Genomic DNA, 19,507 nt, shown 5'->3' with positions numbered 1-19,507 from the left:
TCAAAAACATTCCAAATGCAGGTAATAAATTGACACAACTCATTAGTGCATACAAATATCAAATAAAGCATTAATTAGATTAAACATTACATCGCTACAAAGACACCGCGTACGGAAAAAATTTTCACCTCACCCTTCCCCACTAAAACCAATAAGACGCGAGGGTCTCAAATACACTGCCGAGTATGGAAACGCCCTATATCCACGCAGTGACAAGCTGAAATGGGCCTTAAGCAACCACAACAAGTTTCGAATACGCTTGCACAACATGACCAAATTAAAGGGTCCGAGTGAAAGGCGCAGTAAAATATGAGGTTATATCGGTGCTTCATCCGAAACGTGAACAATTACCGTACGCGCAGATGTTCCGAGGTCTTAATATCGTGATGAGATACGTCTGAGCTCGTATGAAACATTGTAAATAGTTATTGTCTTTGGAAAAATATTATTTAACGGGGTTTTGTAACTGTTTAGGGTTCAGTTTCTTATTTAATTTAATAGTGAGTCATTTTAGATTATAATACGTGTTTTACTGTTATTTATATCAACTATTGGTTATACAGATAGATGGGATTTATTAAGCTATTAAAGATTTATAGTATACTAGTGATCCCCGTGGTCGAAATTGGAAAGGAATTGTCAAATTTTATTTTACTGCACTCTATTAAAACTTTAATCATGTCAAATCTCACACTCTTCCGAACTAATGTGCTTAGCAAGGGATACAAAGATTTTTCTTCACGTATTTAGATACTCTAATTCTTAGATATGATTATTAAAAGTTAGAATCATAAGTTTTCCTTTTAATACGATTAGCTAATCCCAAATTATGTTCAAACTTACAATTTTTAATACCACTTTATCCCAAAAAAACATATTGAAGCAAACACGGATATATCACACATCCGATTAATTTTAAATACTTAGTATCTGATATACTTATATGCACAATGCTAGAAGCAAAAACCCTTAAAAACTCTAAAATTTCAACTAAATTTCCAAAGCAAAGTTGACTAAACTTAATTATAAAAAACAAATTACCGACCGAGTTGATACAGTCAGTTACTGCTGTGTAAATATACCGTATTACGCGAGTAACTATCCTGCATTGTAACTTGACTAGCGGGCGACCAATGAAAAACCGCAATAAAATCCCGATAAATACTTTTATTTCAAAGTCTAACATCCGTGTAACCATAAGAAATAATTATAATATCCTGTACTTTACTCTTTACTGACTTTACTCACTTTCCCCGATCCTTTCACAGGGCATTTGACAGCTGACTGGCAATATCGAGGCGAGTGTAGTTACTAATACGCGAGTTGCATGGAAGGAACTGTCCATCATTAACTTAGCTCGTAATAGAATTTACGTGTCATATTTCGTTGAACAAATAGGTTTAAGGAAGACAATATAGTCTTAATGTAATTTAGTGCTTAAGTATTGTTTATAATTATTGTTTTCTGTGCTACGCCTTCTGTTAAATAAAATAAAATACCCAAACATGTTTGAACGTCGTTTATACCGGTTAGAAATCGCATTATGCGCGTCACAACTCGCTTTATCTTGATAACGTTGTTACCAAAAACTGTCACGTGTTTCAATTGTTGTCTAGCGAATAAGTACAATTATATCTTGCATGTTACATTTAAGCATTGCTTACATTTGCACGTGTAATATTTAGTGCAAAGGCTTTGAATGTTAACGTTATTTGTACTACAATAGGATATGTGCAGCGTATGTCGCAAACCATACAGCTAGTATGTACTAACTACAGCCGTTCTCAATTACCGCGGCGCGTTCAGTTAGCGTCTCGGTGTGTGTTATTATTGCATGCGACTGACTCGTAATGCATGCCCGGTTCGCTAACAGTACTCTTGTGCGCTCAATAAGGGTGGGTTTCGACACGATCCGCGGGGAGATAGCCGCGACAGCTGGCCCCAGCAGGTGCGCCCCAAATGAACTGCTCACTGCACGACGGACACTGGCAGCTCCGTACATTTCTTCAGCCTTTATTCATTCAACTATTTGCCATGTACGTTCAAATACATTTCACTGGTGAACGTCGCAACTGTCTAGCGGTCTCGTTGTTTTATGTACAAAGCTATAACTTTCCTTTCATGTACAAAATATAAAGCGTGATTAGCATCGCGTACGGTCGCAAGGCTGTGTGCAACCCTTCCGCTCTGTGTACACGCCACTGGCAGTCGCGCCACGTCGGCTCGAAAGCTCACTCGTTTAACACATTTTAACGCGTAAAAATGAACTAACGAAACATTTTTCTCGTTTCAGAACAAGGTGGAATACTACGTGAAATGGAAAGGGTGGAAACCAAAGCACAACACCTGGGAGCCGGAGGAGAACATACTGGACCCGAGGCTGATACAGAGCTTCGAGCGAGGAGAAGAACTCAGGCGGCAAGGGAGGAAGCGCGAGCGCGAGCACTCGCCGGTGGAGCGCGCGCGCAGTGGCTCTGAGGAGCGCCAGCCTCCGCCCGGCAAGCGCAAGGCCGAGGTCCTTTCCAAGGAGTCAGGCAAGATCGGCGTCACCATCACCATGAGCCCACCAGCGAAGCGACACGATTCCACTAAAGTCAACGGGGGAAGAACGCCACAAGTGACTTTACCCACTCCGCCGCCCGCCGCGACGCCTGGTGGTGCTCCGGCCCCCGCCTCGCCCGCCGCTGAGGCGGCCGCTCCTCGGACAGGCCCGAGAAGGGCACCGCATTCACCTGAAGAAGCGGATACTCACATTCCCCCTGAACGCGAACGTCGCACTGACTCGCAGCCTACGGCGACCGCACCAGCAGAGCCGAAGGGTGCCCGACCACCTCCAGTCGCACCGCAACCTGAGGACGAGGACTCGTGGGGCGAGCCCCCAGTGACGGTAGCGCCGCCGCCCCCGCCCGCGACGCGACGAGGCGCTGCGTACTGGATGGCGCGCTCACCTGTCGCTGATCAGATCTTTATCACCGACGTGACAGTGAACCTTCAAACCGTCACAATAAGGGAGTGCCGTACTGAGAAGGGATTCTTCCGACCTCGTGAATCCCGACCACTGGACGTGACGTAAGGCGGCGCCGCTGAGTGAACTGTGTACCTCGGAATTTGTACAGTTAGTTAGCTAGTATTTATTTAGTTACGACAAAGTGTTAAGATCCTTGGGAACGCCCCGAGTCCTCGGTTAGGCCTAAATTAACAATAGTGTAACGTCTAAGTATGTTGACATTGTTAAAATATAGTTATAGTTTGTTGAAAATGTTACGGAGACTTTCAAATTATATAAATTAATACATAAATATATTACAACCCGAGCGAATTTAAAAGTCTGTAACGTTTGTGACGTACTATAATTAAGCAGGACCATGAAGTCAACACGCCGACAAAATTATTGTCAATTGTTAAAATTTAGATACTATATTTTATATGTTGAATTTGTGACAAACGAAATGTACCTCCGTATAAGTTACTCTACGCTTGTGGTCTAACAAAGATCGTTATGAACGTGCATTGAGGGCGCTAGTCGGTCTTTGTTTTGGCCAAATTTATATTGCCAAGACACATTTGGCGATAGTTCCCTCATATAACTCTATTCCTAACGATCTTGGTCAGACTCTATTTCGAATGTAAGATTTTGTCGGCCGCCAGTATGTAGCTAGTGGAGGCCGACATAGTTTCCAGGCATAGTTGCAAACTTGGGCTTTGTCTATGAGCAATGGGCATGTTTGCCACAGTGGATTAATACCGCGTATACCATAAAGCATACTTCCATAGGTATTGTACGAATCTCTTATTTATTATTATAATAATATGATACAACTATTACTGTTTTTATGTTTTTGTTGTATAACATTTTGTCATAATCAGTATAACACTTACATACTTTCTTACAATACGATTTTTAAATGCGCAATTTATTTATGAATTTAATTTAAAATAATTCGTATTAGACGCATGCGTATGCGCCTGTTGGCAAGCATTTTGTACTTATCGTTGTAAAAGCTATTGCGTTATTTATGTAATTTTATTTTAATGAAGTCTACACCCAGTCTGTATTCTGAAGTAAATTATAATATCTAGAAATAAAATTGATTTCTACCTAAACCAATATTGTATGTATTAATGGTAGCAATTTTTAATTTTTACTGTTGGTTTATTAAATGAACTGATTGTTTTTTTATTACTGTACATACTGCATTGTGCTAATAAATTATTATTGATATAATTTAATTTTAAGATTGAACAGGATTCAGAACGCTGTTTTGTGTTCCTCTTTGTTGTTATTTTGTTCCTGACTTAAATATTAATTATTTGGATGTGTGTCCTATTTCATTTGTATGTTTTTATTATAAATGCATTTTGTATTTGGGAAGTGATTTTTCTGTAAATATTGTAAATAAATAGTTATAGAACACTTGTTTTATAATGTGATGGACATCTCACATTGTAGTCTGTAAATAAATGAGAATGAATTAGATTATTATTTTTATTTCTAACCCGATCGATTATGAATAAAATATCTTCTTCATTTTCTACCTGGTGTTTAACACACCCGAGTAAGGTGGGATCGGCGAAACACAATTCGTCATGGTTGCTGCCCAAATTATTTTTACGCTATAATTAATACTTAATGACCAAAAAAGGGTTCTACGTAAAAAGTAAAATAGTCATAAACTTCTATGTTGTGGCAACTACTTATTATAAAAAAAATTGTTAAAGGGATGTTATTTCTCTATACATTACCCAAGGATAAAATGTATCATCTCGCCCCGAATCATATCCATGATATGGGTCGGGATACACAAGGCGAAAAGTGGGTGCAATAAAACGCCTGAATGCAATATTGACCATACTAGTCAGTTTGAATGGATTGCAGTTCAATTCAGTTGAACACAGTGAATGTTCGGAACGCCAAATCTAGTACGTAGTCTATATATATAAAAATGAATTGCTGTTCGTTAGTCTCGCTAAAACTCGAGAACGGCTGAACGGATTTATCTTATCTTGGTCTTGAATTATTCGTGGAGGTCTAGGGAAGGTTTAAAAGGTGAGAAAAATTCGAATAATTGCCGGGAAAATCCTCAAAACAGCATTTTTCTATTTCCCATACAAACGTTTTCTAACTAATGCGTAGAGTCAATTTGAGCTTTATTGCTATTGTATAAAGTTCACTGTTGTCTAAGCAATGTAGGTGTGTTCCTAACATCAAAGCAGTGTGCGTTGGAGCACAGAATATAATAATGTAATGTCGCGTTCTGAAACTCAACAAAAGTGATATCGCGGACCCGACTAAATTGAACAGTCACAAAATTTAATATATCATTAGTTATTTGGTTGGCTTCACGATATTATTTCTTTTGTTTTACTTTAAAATGCATGTTTTCGTTATGGACAATTTTTGAGCTACTTTTGCATATCTATACTTATAATAAATCTGTAGAGAGGTCAATTCTGTACATGAAATATATTTCCAAAATAACTGGGGGTGATTAGGGATCGATACTGATGCCAAAAATGCAATTAGTAATATTTTTGTCTGTCTGTCTGTATAACCGTTATAGAAACAAAAACTACTCGACGGATTTTAACTTAACTTGGTACAATTATTTTTCATACTCCTGAGCTGGTTATAGTATACTTTTCATCACGCTACAATTAATAGGAGCATAGCAGTGATGGAAAATGTTGGGAAAACGGGAGAAGTTACTCCACTTTTTAAGCTTCCGTCATTTCGTGTGCAACCTTAATAGTTAAAAGTTCCTTCGATTTCACCAGGATCCCATCATCAGACCCTGACCGGACAATCGGACCACCTGCATACCACCATAAATTAAAAAAACATCCCGACAAATTGAGCACCTTCTCCATTTTTGAAACCCGAAATCCACGCGGGCGAAGCTGCGGGCGGAAGCTAGTATATTATATAATATATCGATGCCTGAATGTGTGTGATATAAGAAGTTATGTCATATTGTAACAGTTGCACATCAGACGGGGCGATCTCTCAACTGAAATTTTTTAGTCAATTAAAAAATCTGCACAGCCCTCTATCGGGAGTTGCATGTTGAAAGGAGAAAGTAAAATAAAAAAATATTTTCGTGGTTTGTCTTATAAACGCAAATCTTAAATGCATAAACCTTACTAGGACTCCGAAAAGATTGAATATAAGTAAGAGCTAGACGAATAAAATTGAAATTTGTACTGAATTAATTAGACTGCTGATGAAAGTTCGAATTGGCTTTAGTTATTGTTAGAGGTTCAACGGAAAAGTACGAGAGAAAGTAGATTCATTAACTCTATTTAACAAGAGAGTGATTGCTGGTAATAGCATTTTCGTGCTTTCAGAGTAGTCGAATTCTGCGGCCGAAAATGAATGCAGTCAAATTGGACCATATGACATATTGCGCATTTTCTATCAAAACAGAAATCTAGATATCTGCGATTTACATAATGTTAATGGTTTAGTTTTATTTAATTTATATTTATTCTAAGCCAGTTTATGTAATTGTATAAGTACTGACTTTTTAAAACAATCTCAAATGTATGCTCTTTAAAAAAAAGAACAGACGCGATGTATAATTTGTCAATTACGTAATACGGAACGTAACATCGTGTACATTTGACAGTTGACAGATGAGTTCGCCGTACGCGATCGAAGTTTGCTGAGAAATCTGACGATTTGTTGACGAATAATTCTTTGGTCCATGTTTGTATCGCTTTTCGGCGGCGATTTGTAAACCGAGTTATGGAGTGGTCGAAAGACAAAACATTGAAGTTGATCGAGTTGTTGCAGATGAACGCTACTTTGTGGAACCCTTCGTTATGCGATACTCGGCGCGACAAACAAAAACGTAGGGAAGAAATGCGCGCGATAGCAGATATATTAGGAATATCTATACCGGACGCTGCGAAGAAGATTCAACATCTCCGCACGCAATACAACAGGGAGTCCGCGCGGGAAGCGAGAGCTCACGCTGATGATCCTAACGACAGATATGTCAGTAATTGGTATGCATTCGAATATCTACATTTTTTGAAAGACTCCAACAAACCCTACAGAGTATTTCATTCAGTAAGTATTATTTACTTCTTCAGACATAATAATGGGATATTCCTTAACTCAATATATTCGTTTTTTACATTCCAGGAGGAGAATCGAGATGTTATCGGTCCTCAAGCGCATTCAGACAACGTAAATGATTGTAAGCTGGTAACCTTGTCTCCACCTGTAAAAGTAGCCCGCACTGACAACCTACATTCACTGAAACCAGAGATCATTTACCCAGCAACTTCAAGAGCAAGAGATGAGTTCACGGTATTCGGGGAATACGTAGCAAACGAGCTACGCTCATTAAAGGGAGAGAAGAACTTGTTAGTGGCAAAGAAAAAGATACAAGACATAATATTTGAAGTTAAAATGGGTATGATATGTGAACCCAGAGCCGAACATGGAACTGTGTGTACAGTATTTGCTCACACAACACAGGCAGCACACAATACCACATCCATACATGGTGGTAAACTGTACACACCGGTGGTAAGCTCACCACCTCACATAGAGCCCTTACCTGCTCCACACACACCACCAACTACAGGCATTAGCGAGATCATAATCAATGGGGCTTGCCATTATTCCAATTTTAAAGTTGATACTCAATAGCAGTGCCATCCACTTCCAGATGAGGAAGTGGATAAGAACGAAGGATACTCAATTAGACATTAAGGCTATAGTTTAAGATATCTACATAGATAACAGTGGCAAAATGTAAAAGGGAATCTGACAACTTATAGGCACTTATATGTATGTATGTCGTAAATTGTTCAAATGATGGTCAGATTTTACATGGATTATGAAAGGGAAGTAAGCATGAATTGGGCTATGTGTACACTCTGCCACTGATATATAATAAGGTTTAGTTAAGAATTAAAATTTAATTATTACATATCATTTTAAAATGTATGAATGTTACAAAAGCAGGATCTAAATAACTGATGTAACTTTTGCTGCTATTATTTGGCTAATTGATAGGAAAAAGATGCATTTTTATGTGAATGAAGGTTTACGCCAAGTAATAAGTATGCAGTAAAAATATTAATACACCATATAAATATTATTATGTTACACAATAGCTATTTTTATCTATAGTTACAATACTTAACAAAATGTTATTGAACTCTAAAGTGTAACTGTTATTGTTACAAAATATTTTTTAATTTTTTATGATTATGCTGTTTTTATGATTAACACTGCAAGTTATTTTTACAATTCTTATATTTGCAGTCTAGTCATGCAAAATCTTAGAACTACTAAGGCTATTTCATAATTCTTTATTAATTATTTTATAAATATATGGACATACTCCATTCCATGATCTCAGTCACTTTGTTTTTTATTTTAAAATCCACACTTTTTATGTATTGGCAATGCTTAATTTAATATGGATTAAGTGTCTGAATATTGTTATATAAGACTGATGGCATATTCTTATAAACTATCTTAACTACTACCATTGGATCCATAGCAAAAATGAACCAATCAGAATAGAGTTTGAAATGGTTGTAAAGTTGAGTTATTTTGATTTATTTATTTTTTCTAATTAAAATATTAGTCCAAAAAATATTATACTGATAGGTAGGTCCTTCAAATGTGAGGGTCCATGTGAGTAGCTACCACTGCATTGTCTATTTCTTTTGCCAAGCAGCAGAGCGCATACTCTGTTATATTACCGTTTGAAGGACATTATAGCAAGGGTGATTAAAAACTTTAATATGGTTTTGTAATCTACCGCATACAAAACTCGCCAGAGTAGAATTATTCTACGATTATATATAATTTTAATATTATACATAATAACTGACTACGAATTATTAGCGAAGTTAGTTGCGATCGTTAACATTTTTAAGAATATCTTCTACCTTAGATTAGTAGACATGATCAATAATGAAGCCACTACTTCAAATTAATATGATTATGGGTACACATATATTACAAAAAAGGCTCCTAAGTTATTAAATTGGTGAATTGAATGACCGAATTGGAGGTCTAGTATTCCATTAGGAAAAGATTGTAATATGTAACAATATTTTTTATTTTTTAAACACACTATTTGATTCGCTTCTTATGTTCATATATTGCAGAACAACTTAAAATTTATATAGAAACATTTACAGAAAGGTTGATATAAAATAGTTTAATCATGCGTTTTCCTGCTATGCCCAAATAGTATTATGATAAAGTTGTCACAAATTAGATAATGGATGCAATATCGAAACGTACGCATTTGAATTATTAATGGAGTTATCTGGGAGGTATACTTATATTACCTACCCAATATTGGGCAGCAATTCAATTCAATTCTATTCATCCACTTTAGTCTATATTTAGTCTTAAATTATATCTTCAAGGAAATAAAGTTTTATTTATGCTGCCTTTGTTATTATTTTAACCTTCAATTTAAACTGATGATTTGCTAAAATATATTAATAGTGGCTCGCACAAGCCGCACTCACGGATTTTTTCTCTGTACATACAACATACATCCAACCAAACATCCCGGCAAAATTACAGCAATCGCATAGGGACGCAAATTGTCACCTAGGCCAACTACGATTTCGGCTATCAGGCGCTTGCCATACTGAGAATAATAAAATCAAGCAAACAATTAAGAAGCGTATCTTTTGAATTAAATGAAAAAAAAGTTAGTCAGATTATTAAAATACCTTAAAAGAAATATCAATTGGCCAGTTTTGACCTAGTCAGAGGTTGATGTTTTCCATTATAAAATGTTTATTGTGCTGTAAAAAATATTTATAAATTATCGAAGCATAAGACAATACCGATTGTTTAGAGTACAACGTATATGATGTCATGTTAGGTACGCGAATATGAAGTAGGGAAGCTTACTAGTAACAAGTCCTCTGTTTTTATTATACGTTTCTACTTATAATTATGTAAATCCCATCCGCCACTTATCGATCGTCACAATTCTCGGGTGAAAGACATGATCCAAACACGTCTATCTTTAAAATTTACAGGTGAACTAAGTAATTATTTTAGTGCAACAACGGTTTATTCAAACGTGATAAGCCTACAAATAATAGCTGATATATCCCCATACACAGCGTTTCCCGTTGCCATCAGTGCGTGTTCGGAGTTTTAGACCAGTAGTTGTGTTCTTTTGTGGACGGTACGTTTATTTTTAATTTTATTTATAAAATACTTTTTTTATATTGGCCAATGTTTTAGGAAAAAGTATTTTTTATTTTTAATCTATAATTACTCGCGTTCAACTTGTCAGTGTCAGTGCTCTTTAACCTTTTGACAATCAGCTGTTGATGTTTACAAAATTTATCATGGGTTTCTTTTGTTACAGAACCATGATTATATTTGTATTTGTGATAGTGTTATCTATAACTAACGCTACTTTACGACATGGTCACGGGTCAAACGCTGTTGTGACGGACAAAGAATATTTGAAGAGATATGCTCCCGACTGGGACGACCTCGATACCCGACCATTACCAGAATGGTATGATAGAGCTAAAATTGGAATATTCTTGCATTGGGGAGTGTATTGCGTTCCTAGTTTTGGTTCTGAATGGTTTTGGAGTAACTGGAAAGGTATTTTTTTCATAAAATATACTTAACGGAATTATATTACAAAAAATAATGTGATTTTTTTATTAATTACCTATTATTTATATATTTTGCAGGGGGCAAAGCTAAATACGAAAAATTCATGACCAATAATTACCCACCAGGATTCACATACCAAGAGTTTGCGCCAATGTTTACGGCGGAATTTTTTGATCCTGAAAAATGGGCGAAACTCTTCGCAAAGGCCGGAGCCAAGTAAACTATAAATTTATATTTGACATTATCTCTAAATGAATTTGATAAAATCCTACTAATATTATAAATGCGAAAGTTTGTGAGGATGTATGTATGTTTGTTCCTCTTTCACGAAAAAACTACTAAACGTATTTGGATGAAACTTTACAGTAATATTGATTATACACCACAATAACACATAGGTTATAATTTATAATGATTTTGTGTAATTTGGTCATAATATAACGATAAATATCAAGTAAGTCGGAAAAATATATATCTTGGAAAACTCTTTCACGTGGGCGAATCCGCGAGCAAAAGCTAGTAATTTACATATTCTTTCACAGATACGTTGTTCTAACCAGCAAACATCATGAAGGTTTTACTCTTTTTCCATCAAAGCGTTCGTTTAGCTGGAATGCGCTCGAAGTTGGTCCGAAAAGAGATTTAGTCGGCGACCTGGCCAGAACAATACGTGAAGAGGGCATGAAGTTCGGCGTATACCATTCTCTGTATGAATGGTTCAATCCAATATACGAAGAAGATAAAAAGGCGAATTTCACGACTCAAACATACGTCGATACTAAGCTATGGCCGGATATAAAACAGCTGATCAATGATTATAAGCCATCAGTATTATGGTCAGATGGCGACTGGGAAGCTTACGACACGTATTGGAAGTCTACAGAGCTGTTAGCGTGGCTGTACAACGACAGCCCCGTGAGAGACGAAATTGTCGTCAATGATAGATGGGGTATCGGCACTTACGGCAAACACGGTGATTTTTTCAACTACCAAGATAGATATAACCCTGGTAAGGAAATTAATATATGTTTCTCCAATGTAGGTACAAAATATTAACCATTAAATTTTTTTCTAGGTAAACTTTTGAAGCATAAATGGGAGAACGCATTTACAGTCGATGGTCAATCGTGGGGCTACAGAAGAAATGTAGAGTTAAGCGAAATATTAAGCACCGAGGAACTGTTTGAACAAATTATATCAACTGTTAGCTGTGGAGGTAAAGAAATGGAATCATTACTTTACAATCTATTAATAATTTAAGCAATTGTACAAGCAAAAATTGGATTTATTTTCCAGGCAATGCTTTAATCAACATAGGTCCGACTAAAGAAGGCACGATAGCCCCAATATTCCAGGAACGGCTGTTGTCTCTAGGCGATTGGCTCGCTATAAACAGAGAAGCGATTTACAACACCTCCCCGTGGGACTCGCAGAACGACACGCTCAACGGAGATGTTTGGTACACATGCACTAAAACTACGTACAATGCGAGGAACCCAATAGCAAAACCGAGCAAATTGGACTCTATTACAGCTATATACGCGATATTTCTCGAATGGCCTACAGATGGGGTTTTGACTGTGAGGGATATTACAATGCACCTGCATAGCGGCAACTATCAAGTGGAGATGTTGGGGAATGACGGATATTTGAATGTGAGTTAATTAAACTTGAAACTGGATGTTTGGGGGCTGGAAGAGTCGGTATAGGTTGACTGACCGAACCTTAGATAGCTGATATTCTTAGTAAAGGCCAGGTCAAGTACTCTGAACCAGCGGGAATGGATGAAAAGATTGATGAAGGTGAAGGAAGCGAGAGAAGTATGCCGGAATCATGTAAAGTGGCAATCCAGTCTCTGCTTACCCCTATGGGATAGAGGTGTGATTGTATGTGTATATGTATATTTAGGAGCCTATCAAGGGCGCGAATAATAGAAATTATTCCGGGTATATAGGCTACTTTTATGCGAGACAGTGGGAATTTTGTCTGTGGAAAGAACATTCCCAGCAGAGCAAAGGTTATTTAATAAAAAAAAACTGTCTTCTTGAACAAAGGCATCCAATTGATTCCAATATCGGCTCTGTTCGTCTTTGTTCTTAGCTACAGAATTACTAACCGTTAAGTATACTTTACGATCATACTAAACCAAATATTAATTGTTATTAATGCATGTTATTGTTTACTAAATTATACGCAATCTCGAACCAATAATGTAATAACGTTATCATTTTGCAAACGGGCCGTTGACAGTTGACACTTATCCTTCGCCTAAATAGCACAAATACTTATGTGGTCAAGCATTGTTAAACAATGCAAGGCGAAACTAGACTGAAATAAAGGCAAAGATAAAACTTTTTTATCGCTGTTGCAACATATTATACACACAAGTCCTTTTTAAAATTACGAAGCACTTATTGCAATAAATTACTTTAACGTATATGTCTTATTTTTATTTATTTTATGTAAAATTTACCCGGTTGATCTATCAACTGGCAGTATGAACTACTAAAATAGTGCCTAATAAAATCAATCTTTTTCAAGCCTTATTGCTTCTTTAAGTTTAGGCATTTTCGTTATTCGATAAAATAGGAATAAAGCATATTTCTATATAACTTTTAACACTACAAACTATGACGTATTTACGTGGCCGAAATTGTCCTAGGAAGTATTAATTTAACAGTGCTAGTTCCGCTGTATTGTACTATCCCTAATAATATTTTTTTTTGTTTAGTGGCAAATCAGCGGCGGTGACGTCAGTATACAGTTGCCGGACAAAGCCGAAGTGAAGTCAGAACACGCGTGGTCACTGAAATTCACTTTGAAATAATACTATAATAAGCCCTAACCACCGATGGCTTAAGTCTTGAGCCTCGACATCGGAGGGTGATAAATGTTCTAAATATTTTTTTTAATTATATATAAAAATGTAAAAAGGTTACTTTCAAAATAAATAGAATTTCAATAGTTTATACTTGTGTTAATATCAAATGCAATGGTCACCTTAATAAATTGACATTTTTATAGCTACATGTTAATTCAGTGTGTATGGCTCATGTTATAATAAAGAGCATACACATTTTTTTTTTAATTATTTTGAATGAGAAGACGAACCTGCCGTTCGCCTGATGGTAAGCAATACGACGGCCCATAAACAGTAGAAACACCATCCAACATCTTGAATTACAAAGTATTGATCAAATTCGATGTGGTTTTTGTTTGAAAGCTGATGTGTTCGAGATGTTTCTTAACTATAATTTAATAGGATCTATCCAAACGGTTGGTGATCATCAGCTGTTGCTACATTCACAAATTCGGTTGAATTTAAATTTGGTATAATATTACTTTAGTAGCATTTCTAAGACATGGAAATCTTGAGCGGACGCTGCAGCATCATGTAGTGTAAGGGGTATCCAACTCTTCAGCTACTTTTAGCAGATGTAGTATTTGGGCTGATAAAAAAGGTCCCAATCTACATCATGAGTTACAATACAGTAAGGGCAAAATTGAAATATTTATATATATATATATATATATATATATATATATATATATATATATATATATATATATATATATATATATATATATATATATATATATTTATGCACCTAACCCAAAGAATACTTTCACCATAAAAGGCATTTTAGAGATAATGAAAAAACCTTTTTATAGATGTCGATAACCAAATAGTATTTTTCCATATCTCTACTATTATATATGAATACATATACAGCGGAAGAGTTTTTTTGTTTGTTTGAACACGCTGATCTCAGGAACTATGGGTTTGAATTATAAAATTGATTTAGTGTTTGATAGTCCATTTATAGAGAAAGGCTATAGGCCAATGGTTCCCAAAGTTGATTGAATCGTGACCCATTTAAAAAAGCTTTCAAATTCTGTACTCACTTCTAAGCTGTTACGAAGTTGCTTTTAATACTTAATTACATACATGGAGTGCTTGTTATAGTAAAAATTTCAATTACTTTTCTCCTTCATCAGTTATCATTCATTCTATTTATCAGGCCCCACCTAATATTCCTTCGCGTCTCACCAGTGGGTCACGACCTATAGTTTGGGAAACACTGCTAAAGGCCATATATAGACATCATGCTATGATGATCTAAAGGATCGGAACATCAATGAAAAATGTTGCAAAAACAGGAAAAATATCCTTTTGATAACTTAAGTTGTGTGCGCTGAGTGAACGTTTAAAATTATAACGTATGAAGAAATTGTTCCTCTTAAAAAGTTCTAAAAAATATATTTTAAAACAAGGTCCCCCGCCGCATCTGTCTGCCTGTCTGAACGTGACAAAATAAAAAAAAACTATCCAACAGATTTCGATGAATATTAGCATGGAGATAGTTTAAGACCATGGAAAGGGAATAGGCTACTCTTTTTGCCGAGAACGTTAACGTTTTTCGGGACTTTCATCCCGGAAAACTTTATACCAGTATTTTTTTCCAAGCGGACGGTGCCGCGTGCAAGTTAATATATTATAATTGTCTTTGATAGTAATAAATGTCAATATAATGCGTGTAGATAATAAATATAATGTTAAACAAGCTTTTAAATCTTGTCATTGGCAGAATTGTCGTTAAAACGATACAGCCAGTTCAACAAATTTGAATTGTAATGTTAAACAATAATTAACGCTACAAGCTGATAAAACGCCGTTTTAAGATAGTGTTTTCCTTACATCAGTAGTACGTACACTGATATTCAATAAACTCGTGTGCCAATACAAGTAAGTCTATACATTTTATATTTTAATTTCCGTACTTGTTAAATACTACAGATATGACCCCACGTCCTTGAAAGCATACTGCTTAATAGTGTCCTGTGTTGAAAAAAATATTTTTTATTTCGAGTCTAGGTGTTAGGTTTTGTGTTGCTTGGTACCTACAAGCCGCAAAAAAGTATAATTTTACTTTTAAATTTAATACGCATGATTCGCCTAGACTCCACGACCTAGATCAATTTTAATTACTCATAATCTCTGCTGCCCAGAAAGAAGCACTGAAACTTCAACCTCTGCTTTAACCTACTTCCACAAATTATGTTTTCAATTCGTTGTTTATTTGTTAATGAGGTATGGATCCGAGCATTGATTCGAGAAAATTATCGTTTGCCAACGATGGCGCCACAATCTAAAAATTGAATTGATTCGAGGGACCTATATTATTAATTCTAATAAAAATCCTTTCACATACAGAACCATGAGGTTAATATACTTAGCAACGTTGATCACGTTATGTGCGGCAAATGTACAAAATATAGGCATATATAATACAATAGAGGTACCTAAGAGGTACAAACCCGATTGGACTGATCTCGACACCCGGCCGCTTCCAGAATGGTATGATAAAGCCAAAATAGGAATATTCCTGCATTGGGGTGTCTACTCCGTGCCTAGTTTCAGATCTGAGTGGTTTTGGAATTATTGGAAAGGTATGTTTAATTCATTTTTATTATATTGGTTTTAAGAATGTAAACGAAAATACTCAATATTTCACAAGCACCGTTAAAATTAGATTAAAAATTGTTTTAATCCATTCATTTTTATTATATTGGTTTTAAAGTAATTTTGTTTTAACTGTTTGAGAATACTTTTTATTCCTTATCACACATATCTTGAAATTTAGAGAAAACTATAAGAACATAAAAATATATGAGTTTCATTATACATTACGTACAAAAATAATAGGTAAAAATTATAATAAAAGTTTAACACTGCATATTTTTATTTATTTATTGATCATATTTATGTAATATTTGTAGCCGGCATGGAGAAGTGTAACGAGTTTATGCGTAAACATTATCCGCCCGGTTTTACATATCAAGAGTTCGCGCCTATGTTTACTGCAGAATTTTTTGATCCTCAAAAATGGGCGAAAATCTTCGCTAAATCCGGGGCCAAGTAAGATCTTAATCTTTTAAATAAATATTTTATAATATTATAAATGTAAAAAATTTTGAAGTAAGTATATGTTTAGATGTTAGAAGTTTAGAAAAATATAATCTGGGAATTTTATATCACAGAAGGACCCTTACCAGGATTAAGCCGCAAACAAAACTAGGATGTAATTAAATAGATAATAATATAATAAAGTATTGTATTAAAATATATGAAGCTATATTTGAATTATTCGCAGGTATATTGTCTTGACCAGTAAACATCACGAAGGTTTCACTCTCTTCCCTTCCAAGAAATCATTCAGTTGGAATGCCATGGAAGTCGGACCAAAACGCGACCTCGTCGGTGATTTGGCCAAAGCTGTACGCGCAGAGGGTTTGAAATTCGGCGTATATCATTCTTTATACGAGTGGTATAATCCTATCTACCTGGAAGATAGAAGGACAGGGTTCGCGACGCAAACGTACGTCGAAACTAAACTATGGCCTGACATCAAACAATTAATTAATGATTATAAGCCGTCAGTATTATGGTCAGACGGCGACTGGGAAGCTCACGACACGTACTGGAATTCAACAGAGCTGTTAGCGTGGCTGTACAACGACAGTCCCGTGAAAAACGAAATCGTCGTTAATGACAGATGGGGTATTGGCATTCCTGGAAAACACGGCGATTTCTATAATTATCAGGACAGGTTTAATCCCGGTTAGCTTTCTTTTTTAATGATTCACACAGTTGAAGTTGTTTGTCACAAACTTACTAGGGTTTTACAGTGTTTTGTTTCTCATTGTTTTATGGGAGGGGGGTCCTCTATTTGATACGTAATCCCCCCCCCCCTCTCCACAGTTAGTTTGAAAATGTACAAACGGCATAAAGATTTAGGAGCATGTTTTAATCGTAGTCTTTTGCAGGTAAACTTTTGAAACATAAATGGGAAAACGCGTTCACGGTCGATTCCCAGTCGTGGGGCTACAGAAGGAATATGGAATTAAGTGAAATATTTAGTATGGATCAGTTGCTTAGAGAAATAGTGCCCACGGTTAGTTGTGGAGGTAAAGTATAATTGACATAGATAGTCGAAGTAGCATTGATAGCATCTTTATAGAATTTAATTTAATTTTACCTCTAATTTCCATATTTCTCTTACTTCTTTATACTACTATGAAATATGTATATATAAACAACAAAACAAATCAAGCAACCTCAATAAACGTTTCAGGGAATGCCTTAATCAACATAGGACCGACTAAAGAAGGCACGATAGCTCCAATATTCCAGGAACGGCTGTTGTCTCTAGGCGACTGGCTCGCAATAAACGGGGAAGCGATTTACAACACCTCCCCGTGGGACTCGCAGAACGACACGCTCAACGGAGATGTTTGGTACACATGCACTAAGACTACGTACAATGCGAGGAACCCAATAGCAAAGCCGAGTAGATCGGACACCGTCACAGCTGTTTACGCCATATTCCTAAAATGGCCGGGAAACAGTATTCTGAAGTTGAAGGACGTTGCACCTAGTATGCTCAGCGGGAATTATCATGTGCAGATGCTGGGTCAAGATGGATACTTGAACGTAAGTTCGCTTATCTTTAGCAACTAGCAGAAGTTGATTTCAGCAAGCAATTTTTAACCTTAAATAATCACGGAAGCCTCAATTTCGAAAATATTATAGCTTGCAGGACTTTCGGTAGTGGTATGTGTAAAGCTATTGAAATATTATAGCTTGTCGCATCTGGAAGTAACGCAATATATTTCTGCAAAGATTGTTTAAACTTAGCTTGATGATCATTCACGTTATCCTTCTGAGAATAATCGAAGCAACATATTGTGATTGGAGATAATTTAAATTTTACGAAGTATCAATAGGTTACTCAAAGTTGTAGTCTAAAGTTTATAGTTCTGCTGATAGTAAAGCCGATAACCTTTTGTCTTGTGGGGATCGTAACTCGGTCAACGTAATGAATAATGCCCTTAATCTAGGTACCTAGTCTCTTTTGGATTGACTAGACCTGTGTAAATGTCTATCATCTGTATCAATATAATAAAGAGGAAATGTTTGAGAATTTGTTTGTAGGTTTTTAGGGGCTAAACTGTGGAAACCCTGAATGATTTTGAAAATTCATTTTACTAATCGGGAGTTACATTATTCCGAGGTGCTTTAGGTTACTTTTTGTCCCGGGAATATATAGAGGACTTTTATCCTGAAAAAGATTTTCCACGCGGGCCGAGCCGCTGACTAAAACTGAACCTCTATTTCCCTTGGACACGTCATAACAAAAAGAACAACTTTACCGATTTCATCCTTTTTTTAAGTTTTCCTATACTTTGTAGAATGTTTTTATGAAAAAAAATCATTAAGATTAAAATTACTAGGTGTTGCTTGCGGCTTCACCCGCGTTAAGAGCCTTCCCCGCTGCGAAACATCTCTCTGTACCCCTTCATAGCAGAATTTAGTATAGTTTAAAAAACCGGAAAAAATCTCACGGGAACAAGTTACCGGGATAAAAAGGAGCCTATGTGTTAACCCAAGACATGGTCTATATGTATGCCAAATTTCATCAAAATCCGTTCTGCTGTTTCTGACCTTACTTCTAACAAACATCCAAACTTTTTCACAAACTAGCATTTATAATATTAGTAGGAAGTAAGATGTTTGTCTTTGTTGTTTCAGTGGCAAATCATCGAAGGAGTAGTTAATATTCGACTACCCAGGAAAGCGGTGGTGAAGTCGGAACATGCATGGTCATTGAAATTTAGTTTAAAATCCTATTAACTATCAAAGAATTTTATTAAGTAAACGTTTAACTTTAACACCAGTGTTTGATTTACAAATTATCCTTATTTGGAATCACATACTATTAAATCGTTTCTAAAAATATTTGTATTGTGTACCTAGTGTCTACTTGTCCAGTCACTGGGTTGCAATAAAAAACTACCTTAGTGCAAAGA

General features: G+C 35.9%; 4 protein-coding genes across 6 annotated transcripts in view; all 4 read left to right on the top strand.

Moving 5' to 3' along the window:
• LOC115452478 (polycomb group protein Pc) overlaps positions 1 to 4,477 on the top strand; it is a 30,857-nt gene extending 26,380 nt beyond the window's left edge. Inside the window, exon 3 of the mRNA XM_030181058.2 lies at positions 2,294 to 4,477. Within this exon, the coding sequence (XP_030036918.1) occupies positions 2,294 to 3,073 (780 nt within the window). The 3' untranslated portion in view covers positions 3,074 to 4,477. The remainder of the gene's footprint in view (positions 1 to 2,293) is intronic.
• A 2,147-nt stretch (positions 4,478 to 6,624) lies between these two features.
• LOC115455836 lies at positions 6,625 to 9,426 on the top strand. 2 transcript variants are annotated; one of them, XM_030184590.2, is made up of 3 exons: positions 6,625 to 6,706; positions 6,794 to 7,072; positions 7,148 to 9,426. In XM_030184590.2, the coding sequence occupies exons 2-3, from the start codon at positions 6,794 to 6,796 to the stop codon at positions 7,658 to 7,660; spliced, it is 792 nt and encodes a 263-aa protein (XP_030040450.1). In that variant the 5' UTR covers positions 6,625 to 6,706; the 3' UTR covers positions 7,661 to 9,426. The 2 variants fall into 2 exon arrangements, with proteins under 2 accessions (XP_030040450.1, XP_030040441.1); XM_030184581.2 differs by having other exon boundaries at positions 6,632 to 7,072.
• A 547-nt stretch (positions 9,427 to 9,973) lies between these two features.
• LOC115455589 (tissue alpha-L-fucosidase) lies at positions 9,974 to 13,603 on the top strand. Its single transcript, XM_030184219.2, has 7 exons — positions 9,974 to 10,187; positions 10,374 to 10,621; positions 10,714 to 10,852; positions 11,179 to 11,645; positions 11,712 to 11,852; positions 11,933 to 12,291; positions 13,368 to 13,603. Exons 2-7 carry the CDS (start codon positions 10,378 to 10,380, stop codon positions 13,461 to 13,463), a joined length of 1,446 nt encoding a protein of 481 aa, XP_030040079.1. The 5' UTR covers positions 9,974 to 10,187; positions 10,374 to 10,377; the 3' UTR covers positions 13,464 to 13,603.
• Positions 13,604 to 15,194: 1,591 nt separating this feature from the next.
• LOC115448129 (tissue alpha-L-fucosidase) lies at positions 15,195 to 19,369 on the top strand. 2 transcript variants are annotated; one of them, XM_030175481.2, is made up of 7 exons: positions 15,195 to 15,383; positions 15,852 to 16,087; positions 16,418 to 16,556; positions 16,792 to 17,258; positions 17,465 to 17,605; positions 17,773 to 18,131; positions 19,230 to 19,369. In XM_030175481.2, the coding sequence occupies exons 2-7, from the start codon at positions 15,856 to 15,858 to the stop codon at positions 19,329 to 19,331; spliced, it is 1,440 nt and encodes a 479-aa protein (XP_030031341.1). In that variant the 5' UTR covers positions 15,195 to 15,383; positions 15,852 to 15,855; the 3' UTR covers positions 19,332 to 19,369. The 2 variants fall into 2 exon arrangements, with proteins under 2 accessions (XP_030031341.1, XP_037295391.1); XM_037439494.1 differs by having other exon boundaries at positions 15,729 to 16,087.
• The last annotated feature ends 138 nt before the right edge of the window (positions 19,370 to 19,507 follow it).

Source organism: Manduca sexta, chromosome 17, assembly GCF_014839805.1.
Source record: "Manduca sexta isolate Smith_Timp_Sample1 chromosome 17, JHU_Msex_v1.0, whole genome shotgun sequence".
In the NCBI taxonomy this organism is placed as follows: Eukaryota; Metazoa; Arthropoda; class Insecta; order Lepidoptera; family Sphingidae; genus Manduca; species Manduca sexta.
This window is presented reverse-complemented; position numbering and strand designations above follow the sequence as displayed.